The following is a 15,120-nucleotide window of genomic DNA, read 5'->3' on the forward strand; positions in this document are numbered from 1 at the left end:
GGATATGACCAATTTGGTCTCATTATTAAATATATTTTTTGTGAATTTTATTGTTCGTAATGGAGATAAAAAAATCTAAACAAATATTTTTTTTTAACTTTTAGTTTGCATCAATAGCTTTTTTAATTTGAATCATTAGTTTAGTTTTTGGTTTTTGATTTGAGAAGTAGGTGATTTCAAATGCATACAAAAATATTTTAATATGTTTCAAGATCAAACGGTAATATAACGGGTATTTTAATATCAGATGGTGATATACCAGAGTGATGGATTATTGACGCTAAGTAAAATTCAGTGAGTAAATAATTATATTTTAAAATTCAGTGAGTGTATGTAAAATTAATTTTTGTCACGTCAGATTCTGCAAATATTTTTTATTTGTAATAATTAGCGGAATTATAACTAATGATGAATGATTGATGTTGAGTGTAATTTAGTGAATAACTTATTATGATTATAATTATGATTATGATTATAATTTTAAGTTAAGTGACTAAATAATTACAGATTTAAACTTGAATGACGGCTTATTAATTTTACCCTCTTATCTCCTGCGAAGGCATTCGCAACCCGCCCCCGATTTTCTCCCTTTCCAAAGGCATTCGCAGCTCGGAACGCCTCTGCTTTCAGTCTCTTCAAATAAAGATTGGTCTCTTCAAGTTCTTCTCTGGCACTCGTCCGCCATTAACGAATTTATCAATTTTGCCATTACTCATTCTTTCCAGAGGTGCTTGCTATTGAATTCAGCTGTATGTGATTTTTTTTCTACCTCTACTCAGTTTTCTGTTCCATTTTTCACCATAAAATTCCGGAGTATTTGAACTTAATCTCGACTTCTTGTAAATACATGCGTATGCCTGTATATATTTACGAAGACTTGTTCCTTTTCTGGAGGTAATTTGAGATTCAATTCAGCTGTATTGGCTGAATCTGTTTCTCGTAAATTCCGTAAGAATGACATGATTGGCATTTTGGCATAGTATTTTAACTTAAGACTTCGACTTGTTGTGCATACATGTATATTCTAGTAGTATATGGCTATCTACACTTAGATCTCGGCCTCATGTTCATAGGGTTTTTGAAAGTTCAAATAGAGCATTTGTTCCCTGGCTTGATAAAAGATGATTTTAACTTGGCAAATTATGTGAAGGCATAGGGTGCTGATTTAAGCTTATGTTGGAAAGCTTGCAACTAGGATTTTAATAATTGAACAAGGAAACAAATGGAATTGAAATTACTTGTTTTATGAACTTCATGTACAGCAACAATAACCAAGCCTTATATGAACTTCTTCATGGATGTAACTAATTTTATTTTCTTTCTGTAATTCAAAATTCAAGCATAGCTTTTGCATGCACCTTGAAATAAAATGATCTACACTGAGCTTAATTTTCTAGAGGAACTTTCACCCCGTACATCAATTAATTGATCTAAAAATTTTATAAATAGGATTGACAAAGAGATCTATCCCCGATTTCAAGTTTTTTCAGAAGCTGGTTTTTTTTTTTTTTTTCTGCTACTATGTACGATGACTTAGATTGACCATTGTGGCGAAAGTTTTGTTTCTGCGCCTCATTTCATTTTGAGCAGGTCCCAAATCAAGGGAACTACCCCTGATGTGTCACATACGACTGATAAAGTCTTCAATCTCTACTGGAGACTAAGTTTGCTTGTTGGATTGCTAGCAGGGTTTCCAGTTTCCTGCTTGAGCAGGTCCGTTAAATTAAATCAATACAAGATTTATTTTGTATCTATTGGAAAAGTTGAATAATAACACGATGCAAACAATGCTATAAATAATTAGTTGCCGATCTACACGGTATGCTTCCTTTGTTTGAACTGTTATCTAGCCTTTACTTTATAGTTGCCTACTATTACTTGTTACTACACCTTTCCATAGCTTCATTTTAACGGGTCCCATTATCTCAAAAATGTGCTAGTTCTTTTTATTGTTCTTCAGATTACGTACAGTCATTACTAGTTGTTGCCTCTCACCTTCTACCTCTGCAAATTTGAGACTTATCTCTGAATATCTCTCTTGCATTTCTTTGAGTTCCCCTTCCATATGTTTATTCCTTTCCTTCAGTACTGCCATTTCGCTTAACAATTCAGTAAGATGGCTATCATAACTTGTAGGGAAATTGGGGACATTCAGACCTTTCTCTGAGCAAATTTCTACCTCCCTGTGAAAAACAAGAGTGAATTGGTGTGAAGGATGATGTCAGCTCACCATTATACAACATAAACATATGCAACAACAACAACAACAACATGTCAAGCCTTAATCTCACTTGGTGGAGTCAGCTACAAAAATTCTAGCTCATCAGTGTTACAACTCTAGGGGTAGATTAGATATTTGGGGGGAAAGCTTAAAACTAATTGTAACAAACAGGAGGTTGAGTAGTTGTATGCGGTTATAGGCAAATGGTTGAGTGGTTGTAGACCATTATAACTCCTTTAGTTGACAATTACCTCTCAACAGAAAAGAGAAGCCTTTAAGAAGGCTTTTGTAAGAAGTTGGGATCAACTTTTGCTATAATAACAAAATATCTTCAATTCTTTCCCTCTCTCAAATTTCTCTCTTTGTTCTTTCTTGCTCTTTCACTCTCTCTCGTTCTATCTGTTCCTTCCTCAACTTCTATTCTTTCTTCTTGAATTCTACCTAAATTCCCAAATTACCCAACCCTCAACTTGAGGGTGTGACAATTTGGTATCAAAGTTGGCGATCTTAAGGTGCAACTCGAAAGCAAGGGCGACAATTGGCGGATGACAGCAACTCCAAGCAAGGAAGGTGATCAAGACCGGGTTTCCGATTCGATCAAAAAATGGCTGAAGGGACCTGAATAAATGAAGCAATTGGAATCAAGGATGGAGGTGCTGGAATTTGGCATGTCCCAAACCCAAGAAGCTATGATCCAAAGCCAGGAGAATATTGTAGCCGTCAGGGAAAGTGTGTGAGAACTGGAGAAGAACAAGGAGATGATGAAACAATATGGTCAAAAGATTAACAACATGTTCAACATGCTAGCCGCACTACCCCAATTCCTTCTACTACCTGATTTTCCCCCAAGAATGAGTTTTGACCAAATCTTGACCCAAGATGGCATTCTTCCTAGACCTGATAAAGGGCTAGTAGCAGAGGATCAACTTGCTTTGGAGCAAGGCAATCAGGTAAAAGGAACTCCTTCCCAAATTACTGTTCATACGCTTATGCCTTGACTGGAAATTCCAGTGTTTGAGGGTGTGAAACCACGATAGTGGATCCGATGTTGTGAAAGATTTTTTCAATTCTATTGTATTAATAAGGAGCAGAGGGTTACCTTGGTAGCAGCCTATCACAACGATATGGCTAACTCATGGTATCAAGGTTGGACACAAGCCAAGGGTGGTGAGTCTAGTTGGGCTGAATTCTATTGTATTAATACAATTCTATTGTATTAATAAAGAGTATGGCGAATGTAGTTGAAGAATTTAACAAGCTAAAGCAAGAGGGTTCGGGGATAGAATACCAAATGTAGTTTGAGGAACTGAGAGCATTGTTGTGGACCTCTCAACCGAGCCTAACTGAACCATACTTTGTGTCTAGTTTCATTAGTGGATTAAAAGATGAGTTGAGACCTATGGTTAAGATGATGATGCCTACAACGGTGAAACATGCGGCTAAGAAGGCAAAGTTATAGGAGCTTACTCTAGAAGCAATCTTCAAAAAGCACGGAATGCCACCGAGTAATAATCCTCCCACTAGTCAGCAGTTGGAAGGAAATCCCAAGGTTAACTCTATCCTTAATATAGTAAAAAATCCTATGCCAGAGTAGAGGAGGTAGCTAGGATTGTGCTATAAATGCGGAGACAACTTCTGTCCAGGCCACCAATGCAAAAGACTGCTACTGAACATGGAATGACTAGATGAAAAGGAGGAAGAAGAAGAAGATGTTGTTTTCCATGAAGAAACCGGTGAGTGCAAGGTGATTGCTGGGGAGGAGTTGTAGAAACTATTACAGAAGGGGGCTTAGGAGTCACAGCTGCATTCTATACAGGCTGTTGAGTTTGAAGAATAGGCTAAGGCAGAGGAGGAACATTAAAAGGCTACGAATGCTGCTACACTTCTACTACTCAAAGGGAAAAGGCAAAGGAGAGAAGGAGGCAGCAAGTATTGAAAGCAGGGATTGGTTGAACTGTAGCCCGTCACTGTAAATTCTTAGGGACAAATTTTCTTAAGGGGAGGGGAAATGTTACGACCCTAGGGGTAGATTACACATTTGGGGGGAAAGCTTAAAACTAATTGTAACAAACAGGAGGTTGAGTAGTTTTATGCGGTTCTAGGCAGGTGGTTGAGTGGTTGTAGACAATTATAACTCTTTCAGTTAGCAGTTTCCTCTCAACAAAAAAGAGAATCCTTTAAGAAAGCTTTTGTAAGAAGTTGGGATCAGTTTTGGAATAATAACAGAATGTCTTCAATTCTTTCCCTCTCTCAAATTTCTCTCCGTGTTCTTTCTCACTCTTTCACTCTTTCTCTGTCTTGTTCTATCCGTTCCTTCCTCAACTTCTATTCTTTCTTCTTGAATTCTACCCAAATTCCCATATCCATGTCCGACCCTATTACAAGTAATCTCATTTTTAAATATATCCTTTTGTTTTTATGGCCACACATCCATCCTAACATTCCCATCTTTGTTATGTTCATATTTGTACATATTGGTGCTTTATTGAACATTCCATTCCATAAAACAAATCTAGTTGTGTTTCATATGCACTAATAATATTCTTACTTTTTTCTCCTAGGACAACTTTAGTTGTAATAATCATGTTTTCTATTCTCTTTACATCCACTCTTTCATTTTTCTAAAATCTTGTCCATAATTTCCATTCAATTCATTGTCCGATCCTTCCCTAGTAAGTTCATATTCAGTGTCTATCAACATTTTAGCTCTCTTCAATCCCTCTTGACTTTCGGAATAACATATATTAGTTCTTCTCTTCAGCCTGACCATCATGGCCACCACTAACATAGATTTCTCTGTCAAAAAATTGATGTTCTATGAGTAAACCTGTTAATCTATGATCTTGAACTACCTTTTTTTTGTGCACTGTCCATGAAAATGTGAGAATCCTTGCAAATTTAACACTAAATTTGGGCTTCAATGCGTTGTCCCTAACTCTTTTTTACTGCACTTGGGCAATGTAGGTCGTCGCTAAAGGGGTTATGCCCCAATGATTTTCTCATTTCTATAAAATCATGAGAGTTGATCTGATGAGTTTTACATGAACTGTCAATTATCTAACACAATTCTCCTCCTTTATCTGGGTTTGGGACCAACTGTAAATAGGAGGAACACCTTCAACACTAGAAGTGTTGAGGGGATTACTCAATCCATAGACAGAGTGACAGAAATATAGGAGTAGATGAAAAATCAGAGTATGGTTGCATAAGATATTAAAAATAAATAATTGACCTTGTTGCACATTATACCTTTTGACTGGTGTTGTGCCAACTCCATTTTGTTTAGAAGTGTCTGCTGCAGTGCTCATCTCTGACAGCTTTAAGTTGCGCTTTCTACCATTTACAGTAAGTTTCTCGGCAAGTTTAGCACCCTGTTATCAAAGGTTAGAACTTATCAGATTCCCATCTCATTTATGCTATAGAAAAGTAGGTTTGAAAAGGTTGGGTTAAACAACATCCAGTTGGATCTCATAGAAAAAGTCACATGAGTTTCTTTAGGGCTATGTATAATCAAACATCTATTCACAACAATTATAATTCACTATCAGGTCAGGTTAAACTCCACTCTTTGCAACTTGCCTGTTAAAATGCGAGTAGAGCAACAAGCAGGTTCACAATTTTTCTCAAAAGCACTTGCTCTTTAATTAATGGCTCAAATTATTAAGTGCAGTTCTTAATTTATTTTTCCGAAGAAACCAGAGGACTGGCTCTATGAGGTTCTTTGGCCATTTCAGTTGACAGATATCTGTGTATATGTCTGTCAACAAAGTGCACATCTGAAGCTTTTGGAAATGGTATGCATAAAAATTATAATATGATTAAGTTGTTTCATGATGATCTCAATTTCTTCAAACCTGTTTCCGATTATTTTTCCTTCAATATAAAATTGTAGTTTCTGGTCCAGATCCCTTCTGTCCTTAAAGAGATTAATACTCATCGATGATGTGAAAACAGGCTAGGGGAATCTTCTTCAGTTGTATAAAAGACCATAAAAGCATCATAATCTAATGCAGATGTTTTTCGTAGCGTAATAATTATCAAGGAAAAGCCTTTGTGGACTATAGTAAAGTTAGCTACATTATGGAAAAGTGGAAGCATTCTTTGTGAGACCATACATCATATCATCAACTGCACCTTTTCCTAACCAAGTTAGGGTCGGTGGCTTGACAATTATAATGTATTAACTTCTAAAAGTCATATTAACAATACAAATCTATGCAAAAGAGCAGTGTGGCAAAATTTTACACCAGATGCCCTTCCTAACACAACACTTTGGCAAGGGAATGATGAGATAAAGTTCCAGCATCATCTTCAAATGGAAAAGTTTCATTGGGTGGTTGGTGGTGAATGAAGATAATTCTTTGTGAAACCATATTTCCTTAATGTTTGATATAAGAGTTCATGTTCTTTTTGTTTCTTAACACGTTCATTAGATCCATCTAACCAAAATATATAGATAATATAAAGGAAAACAAATGTTTTAGACCTTCTTTTAGGTGACATTCACGAAGCTTTATGCTCCTTTCTAATGATGTTTGCTTTCGATCTTGAAAATAGAGTATGTGTTTACCTCTATGATGTTCAACTTCTTGCTGACTGCATCCTTCACAGACTCAGAAGAAAGTGAGGCTGCTTTTCTTTCTTTTGAATTTCTAGCTTGTTTGTTGTCACTCTGGAGCTGCTGTTCTGTAACGGCAGGCATCTCTTCATTCATCTGTAGCACATCCTCTAACTTAGAGACTTCTTTCCTTGGGTTTTCTTTGTCCATGTCTGCTTTAAGCAAATCATTATTCAATCTGTTATACTGAATTCTGAGTTTTTCTACATCTCCCTGCAGAATCCTAACCATTGTCTCCTTTTCATCTTTCAAAGACCTCGAAGTATTTGATTCCTCCTGTAGTCTTTGTACTTCCTTTCTTGTGAAAGCTAGTTCTCTCTTGAGTTCTTCTCTTTCTTTGCTCCACCTTTGTGTCTTTTTGTCACCAATTGGTTTCTTCATCTGTTCCCTATTTAATCTCATTTCCTTACAATCTGATTCTTTAGAAACGTCACTTTCCATTTTGAGTCTCTCTATCTCGCCTTTGAGTTTTCTCATTTCAGTTGAGCAAGAATTGTTCTTTTCTTCCTCTAGTTTCAAAAGGCATTCGATCTCCATACACTTTTCATTGAGTTCCTGTGATATCTGCTCTATTTGTTTTGATTTCAGATCATTTTGCTTTTTGAGCTCTTGAAGTTTTACTTCATACTGCTCTTTTGTTGAGGCAAGTTCTTCGTTCACTTTCTGGAGCATTTCTTCCAGGACCCTTTTCTGCAGGCACAGATCATTAGCTTCTGTGACTGCTTTCATAGTTTGCTTCTCATTCTCATCAAACTTCAATGACATTTCCACTGAAAGCCTTCTGAATTCCTCCTGGATTTGCTCAACTGCAATAGCATTGTTTGACCTTGTCCTTCTCAAGGCCTCCTCTGCCTGGATGGCCCTTTGTTCCTGCTCAATTTTGGAAAGTCTTGTGCCTTCCAAATCATCTTGAAATCTTTGAGCCTGCTTTTCCATCTCTTCCTCCAAGGTTTTTGCCTGACTTTCAAGCTCATAAATCGTATCTGAAGATTCTGATAATTCTAGTGCCTGCCTTTTGATTTCTTTCTCCAAGGTTTCTATCTGGAGTTTTAATTCTTTTATAGTCGCCAAATTGTCCACGTGTTCGTTCTGCATTCTTGTCTGCTCCACTTCAATTTGCTCTAACTTTAGAGATAGACCATGGTTTTCCTGTTTCAAGATTTCATGATCTATGGCAAGTTGTTCCATGTTGATCTCTAGCTCTTCTCTCTCTTTCATGCAGACTTCTATTCGGCCATGAAGGTCTGTGTTCCTCTGCTTAAGCATGTCAACTTCCTTGGCTTTATTGTCACAGTATGGATCATTTCCATAGTCCTCTTTTTCATTCATTCTGGCATTTTTTATGGTTGAGAGATCATCTATTTCCCTGTTCTTTTGATTCAGCATTTCATCAAGGTCTCTTACTGCAACAATCAGTTTGGAGTTTGAATCTTCAGTTTTCTGCAATTGCAACCTCATAGTGGTTTTCAAGTCTTTTTCATGATTAAGCTCTTGCCTGATTTCTTTCAACATACCCTTCAGATTTTGGTTCTCTATTTGCAACTGATTTGAAACTTCAGTGTCATAACTACATTTGAGCAGAGACTTCAGTTGTTCACATTCTGTTTTAAGTGCATCTCTCTCTTCTCTGAGACTACCAACTTGTCTTGATAGGTCCTGCCCCCTTTTGCTTTCCTTCATAATTTGCTTCCGAAGTGACTGTAATTCCAGTTCTGATACGTTGGCCTGCCTTTCCAACATAGATATTTCTCTTACAAGTCTCTCAATGGATCTATCTGAGCCCTCTACTGACCTGTCATTTAGGAAATTCTCCACAGGGCTGGTTGGTAAGTCAGCCATACTACCATCTGAAGCAGAACCCGCTGACCAATCTGTGATTGATCTCTGATGCGTGTAGCCATTTTTCTGATAGGCATTAACTGTTCCCTTTTGTGGTAAAGAGTCCTTTCTGATGAGAGTAGTCCCATCCTGACAAATTGGAGGATTGTCCACTGGATTGGTATATTCGTCCTGTAAGAGAGTCAGAGCAAGTTTTCATTACAATTTGTCGGTCTCTCAAAATGTAAATTTAAAAGCAAGAAAGGTTAATGATGCGAGACCTTACTTCCGTAAAGTTTAGGTTGCTGTTTTCATTTATGTTATAGTTAGTTAATTGGTTCTTTAAGCTCCTATCTTGTGGTTTGGCTTTTGGGGGTTCAATCTCTTCAGTATCCCTGTAAATTCATGTAAACAAATTTACTAGCTTAGTGTTAGTAAATATGAGAAAGAGACACCCCATCCCCAAAATAAAAAAGAAGGGTTAAATGAGTGCTAATTGGTTATCACCATTCATCAGCAGAACCCTGTATGTTCTGAACTGTTACCTGCCAAGTACATCATCAAATATGAGAAATTCTTGCAAAACGGATGCATTCTATAATATAATGAATTGTAGTTGTTCTAAGTAAATATGTGTTTTCAAAGATGTTATATAAAGACACAAATTTGTTAAATATTAATTTTTATCATTGTTTCTTGAGAGAGAGAAACTAACATGCAAAATTGCTCCACTCCCTCCAGGTTTAGAAGTCCGAATGGGCAGGGAGATTGTGGATGGTTTAGCCTCCTCTGCATAATCTGCAAAATTGATTGAGACTTCTCCGAGGAGACCTGCTTTAGATGATCCCTGCAATATTCCCAAGTTTCAGTAGACAAGAATGAAATCCACTATGAAGTATGGAGGAAACCTGAACATTATGCATTTGTGATTGTATCTTACGGTGGACACAATGAAACGATAAAATTTCTCATTGAATCTCCCCGTTTTCAGCTTCTTGACTAACTTCACTGTTTCATATACAGGATTGTCCCAAAGACAACTTCCATCCACAATGGAAGCTTTCTCTAATCTCACCGTTGGCTTTCCAACATCGGCCGGAACCAGTGCTATAGTCAAGGTTTTGGCTTTCAGTTGTGGCACCTGTAAGCGGTTCAGTCGCAAACAAACCAGGTAAATGTATTATGAACTTGTTATTACTAGCTATATACACAAACTAAGGAGCTGCTTTGATCCATGTTAAGAATGAGCTGACGATTTCAAGTTGAACAGTAGGAAACATTATGGTTTTTCCTTGATTCGTCTTCTCAGTATACCTGAGTTGCCTGAAACTGCAGCTTGAGTACAGCCTTGATCTTCTTCTGACTCCTCCATCTTGCCGGCTTGAACATCTTTGATCGAACTGAACCTCTGAAAAATCTCCTGCATCAGGCTCTACTCATCTCATAGAGCTTGCTAAAACATCTAACAGCTCTGGAGGGGGGGGAATGTAGTTTTTGTTGAACAAAAATGGCTTTCTGCTGTGTCAAAATCGTCAATTTTGGTTAAAAAACCAAATGTGGAGAGGTTTGAAGATGGGACAGCATATTCCAAATTTCCAATTAAAACGCAAGAATATGAGTCTTAATAGTTTAACATAAAGTCATTTATTTATCCCAAGATCCTGTGGGATTTCTCTTTTTGGTGCTGGCATGTGGATCGTAGTTCAGAGCTTAAGTAAATAATTCCCTAGCAAGTCTATACTTTGCTTCTAGTCTGTGTTCACTGCAAGGGAAAAGTGAACTTGGTTCTTTTCTTGCTAGGTGGTCTTTGGCCACGAGTTTGAAGCTCCATACCCATGAAAAGAGTAATAGCCATATAGTTGTTGAAAGAATTAATCGCTGATTGTGACATGGCTGCAGCCTGGTTTCAGTGCATTTAATCTACCACCCGCTCCATGGCTTAGCATTTATTGTAACATTACTGTTATGCCAATTATAATCTGTTAGCTGAATCACCAATTATGTGAGGATCATGAGACCTTCGCTTTGACATGAAAATTTTATCATGTCATTTTTTAATTATAACAATATTATTATGCCTGGATTGATAATTTCAATTATGTGATGTATTTGGGCGTTAGTTTGTTTCATGCCGTAGTTTTGGATCCTTGCAGTAGAGAGGAAAGTAATGATATTTTTTAATTAATTTTTACGAAGAAATATCAGTAAAATTGTGTGACAGTCATCTGATGGTAAGTTTATTTTCACATTGGAAAACGGCGGACCCAAATTAGGTCCCCTTTCAAATTTGCACCCCTGGCAAACACATCCTGACGATGCCTCTCGTGCTGTATCCATCACTGAATGCTTTGTTGATAAATCAAATTACTTGCAGACAGGCACACCCAGAGTGATCTGTAATCTTGAAAAGAACACAAACCATGTGATCTCTCTCTCTCTCTCTCTCTCTCTCTCTCTCTGTATTCCTGTGATTTTGTATTAATTGTGTGGCTGTGGAGATTGCATTATTTGCCAGTTACGTTGAGCTGTTTGTGACATTATTTAAGTTAGTGTTAGATGAACAGGTGACCGTGGAGCCATGTGGGTGGTCCGGTGCAGGTCTACGTGTCATGTATCTAAGTCCTCAAATTTATGAAAAATACTTAAAGGTTGATGGGTTAGGGTATTCAATCATTTGGATGGGACCGGTGGAGAATCGAATTTGTTAAAAAAGCCAAACCGAACAAGAAAGGGATCAAACTGGTTTCATTTGGTTAGTCTTAATTTGTACGATCCTTTTTTTTCTATATTTCTAACACAATTTAAAAAATATATAGCTTTTAGATTTCCTTCTCGGGATTTTGGGCACGTATTATCACTATATTATTAACATATCATATATATATATTATATTATGTGTATACAGTATATAGCAATAGTATTATAGAGTACTTATTTTGTTAAATTTTTTGAAGAGGAGAGAAAATTGATTTACACCAAACGCCAAACCAAAGAGTCGGCTGAGCATGCTGGGTCTTGAACTGGACCAGCTATATTTAAATTCCTTTTAACACCGAGTGTATGGGTAAATGCATACGTTCAATGATCAACATTTAACAACATTATTCAAGACTTCTTGTTCTTTAGACAATTCATTAAATTAAATAAAATTAAAATTAAAATGATTTAACAAAATTTTAAAAAAAAAATCTTAAAAGTTATAATCAACATTTAACCGAGTTTATGAAGCCATCCATACATTCAGTAAAATTAACTATTTTCCCAAAGTTGGAGTGAATTTCTTGGGATTAGGTTAGCAGTGTGAGTAACATTTTAAGTTCTCCGGCTTCCCCGGGCATTGCGATCATAGCGGTGGTCCCTGCCTTGAGAGTCACGTCACGTGACCATACAGATCCACATTTTTCTCCTCTCCCCCGAAAGGATAAATAAAACAATTGGGAGTGGTTTCTTTTCTTATCCTTTCTATTTATTGGTTGAATATAAGTCGTTCCCTGTTAACGTTATGCTCTGACTGGTTTTGTTTTTATTTTTCTTGTTATATTTTAGTGATGGAAACATTCAAAATTCTGAAAACACCATTTTTTAATTAATTATTTTTTAAATTAGTTTACTTACTATTAAGTTCTCTTTCCAATTTTTTTGGAATCAGATTTTTTTGCTTAAAATTTTGAGATGTTACCCAAAATAAATTTACATTTGTTATTGTTTGTGTGGATGTGGTAAATGAAAGAAATTTAAAGCCAATGGTTTTAATGATTTTGAATTATGTTAACGTTTGTAATAATAATAATAATAAATGGAATGTGAGGCCATGTTAATTTAATTTTAATTCTTCGACTAAGAATGGAAGGCTAAGTTTAAAATTTTATTTGTAAATGTGGTGTATATAATTTATGTATGCTATATTAAAAATTTAAAATGATATTTTATAATAGATATAACATGTATTTTGGATTGTATTAGCCCAAATCAAGCTTGGCCCAGCTCAAAAGGCCCAAAGACAGCTCGGCGCATGGCCCGATCTTGGCCCTACGTCAGTTTGTAGCAATCATCACTATCATTGTATACTAGATACTCTCGCGCTCGCTTCAGATCTCATCTCATCTTTATTAATGACAAATCTTATTCACATTTAATAAAGATTCTGTAAGTACTATGCTGCTATTAGGGAGTCTCGTCAGTGCCGAATATCCAACTCCATCACCCTATACAACACCCAATGCAAATATACATGTAGGAGGACTTCTCTTCCTTCTATATAAACTAGATCTATCAAGAGTCAAGATATGTTTTTTTTTAGTCTATTGTTACTCTGCTACTTTAATTTCTTATTTACTTGAGTATTGGAGTGCTTGCAGGCAGAGCCAACCAAACCAATTTGGAGACTCTAGGCGAAAAATTTTATTTGAGACTTTTTCAAAAGCATTATTTTTTTTTATAAAAAAATAAATAATACATATTTTTTTCAAGAAAATTTCTTTATTTCTTTAAATTAAAAAAAATTGAAGTTCAATTCAATACAAATTTGTTAATTTTTTATTTCAATCAATTACATAATTGATGTCATTTTTATTTTTATTTATTAATTTCTTAAAAATAAAAATTGAAAACATCGGTTTAATTTTATAAAATTTGTATTCAACATTACATTCATACAATGGGTAAAAGAATATTATTGGTAGACTTACATTAATTCAATCATTACAATTATTAGTTATAAATTAAATGAGTAATTTAATTAAATATGAAAAATAACCAAATAATTTTTTTTTTTAAATTTACATTAGAGTCATGAAAAATGTATTATAAATTTATATTAGACTCTATCTCAAATCATCTATGTTAAATAAAAATAGTTGGAGATATATGTTAGTTGAAAAGTAATAAAAATAAAAAATAAAAAGACAGCTAGCTTAGCTGTTAATTAATAATTATGACAGAATAATCAATAAATTAAATTCAAAAAAAATACTCACACAAGAATATAAAAACGTAGAAAACAACATATGTTATACACCAAAAAATAAAAGTTAAAGTAAAAAAAAAAAAAATCAAAGTTAACGAACACAGAAAAAATATATAAAAATAAAATTTTGAATTTAATTTTTTAATAAAGTATTTGTTATTAAATAAATATATATATATAAATTATAAAATTTGAAAAATGTGTCTTTCACAATTGGGGGCCTTAGGCACCTATCTAGCCTTATAGTAGAGGCGGCTCTGCTTGCAGGTGCCAGTCACCTCCCATTGTGTCAATCATCGGAGTCTATTCTTTGTCGTTGCAAGCTCACGTCCAACCATCCCTTTGAACCGAAAGAAACATATATATACATATTTTTTTTAACTCATATTGAATCCTAAAAATGTAATTGTATATATAACAAATATGTATTTATATGTTTTCAAAAATTATTCATATGATAAATTGCACTCACATTTACTTTATGTGGGTCGATTAATTTTGTGGTTTTAAAATGTTTTTCTTTTTTTTTTATTGAAAACTTTTTTGGACGTCATTTTTGGCCCCAAAAAAACTAAATTTATATACCTGACAAAATGGCCACAACGTTCTAATAAATTTTAAATAATTACACAATTCTACTATTAAAAATTCATTAATAATAAAAATACCAGATTGATGAGCAAACACTTATAAAAGATAAAATTACTAAACTATCTCTAGCAAGCAAAACAAATTCATATGGCTACATGTATGTCTCTATTAACCAATAATAGAGAAATGACATATGCCCTTATATTCGATTAAAAAAAAAGTCAATAGATTCAACTCTTAGATATTAGCCTCGAAGGATCTGAAACATATTTGATAATTTTGTTGTTGTCCAAATTTGATCCTTCAAATCCTCCATTAGCCTACTAAACTCAAGAATTTCAAAGATAATACTGAGTTTTGAATTTTGAAACACAAAATTCTTTAAATTTTCTTTTTTCTTAGGTAGTGTTTGTTAAAATGAATAAGATAAAAAAGTATCAAGATAAAGTCAGAATGATTTTCGGATCAAGATATGGAATAGTCAAGATAAAATTAAAAAACATTTCAAAATTTTTATCAAGCTGTTAGTTAAATTTTTTAAAATGCACTAGATGACATAAATATCATTTTTTTTTTATCTATAAGAACCAAGATATACTTATCTTAAGAGGGGGAGAGATAAACATATCTTAAAATATCAAGATAAGAAGTCATTAATGATTTTTCTAAAAATGGTCCGATAAACTTAACAAACATGTTGAAAATTATAAAAATTCAGAATGCATTTCATATCTTGATTTTTTTCATCTCATATCTTGATTAACGAACGCTCCCTTAATAAATATGATTTTTAATTAAATTTTCAAACACCATATGTGTGCTTCTACCTGAACAGTTAGGCAAGTGGTTATATTATTTCACTTCTTTATTTATTTTTCCCTTTCAAATTATCATTTAATTTGGTAA

At 34.6% G+C, this 15,120-nt stretch overlaps 1 protein-coding gene and 1 long non-coding RNA gene across 5 annotated transcripts; one reads left to right on the forward strand and one right to left on the reverse strand.

Annotated features, from left to right (window-relative positions):
• Positions 1-557: 557 nt before the first annotated feature.
• On the forward strand, positions 558-11,215 carry LOC127797315 (uncharacterized). Of its 4 annotated transcripts, none has more exons than XR_008022182.1 (4): positions 558-749; positions 1,591-1,713; positions 9,399-9,552; positions 9,681-10,753. It is a non-coding gene; the product is annotated as an uncharacterized LOC127797315 (long non-coding RNA). The 4 variants fall into 4 exon arrangements; XR_008022184.1 differs by having other exon boundaries at positions 558-727; positions 9,681-10,334; XR_008022181.1 differs by lacking the exon at positions 558-749 and adding an exon at positions 10,931-11,215 and having other exon boundaries at positions 9,681-9,828.
• On the reverse strand, positions 1,902-10,120 carry LOC127797314 (uncharacterized). Its single transcript, XM_052330118.1, has 8 exons — positions 9,972-10,120; positions 9,598-9,798; positions 9,373-9,504; positions 9,165-9,202; positions 8,944-9,052; positions 6,792-8,849; positions 5,471-5,592; positions 1,902-2,183 (listed from the first exon to the last, which is right to left on the reverse strand). The coding sequence occupies exons 1-8, from the start codon at positions 10,044-10,046 to the stop codon at positions 1,937-1,939; spliced, it is 2,982 nt and encodes a 993-aa protein (XP_052186078.1). The 5' UTR covers positions 10,047-10,120; the 3' UTR covers positions 1,902-1,936.
• Positions 11,216-15,120: the final 3,905 nt, after the last annotated feature.

This window comes from Diospyros lotus, chromosome 3, assembly GCF_014633365.1.
Source record: "Diospyros lotus cultivar Yz01 chromosome 3, ASM1463336v1, whole genome shotgun sequence".
NCBI lineage: Eukaryota > Viridiplantae > Streptophyta > Magnoliopsida > Ericales > Ebenaceae > Diospyros > Diospyros lotus.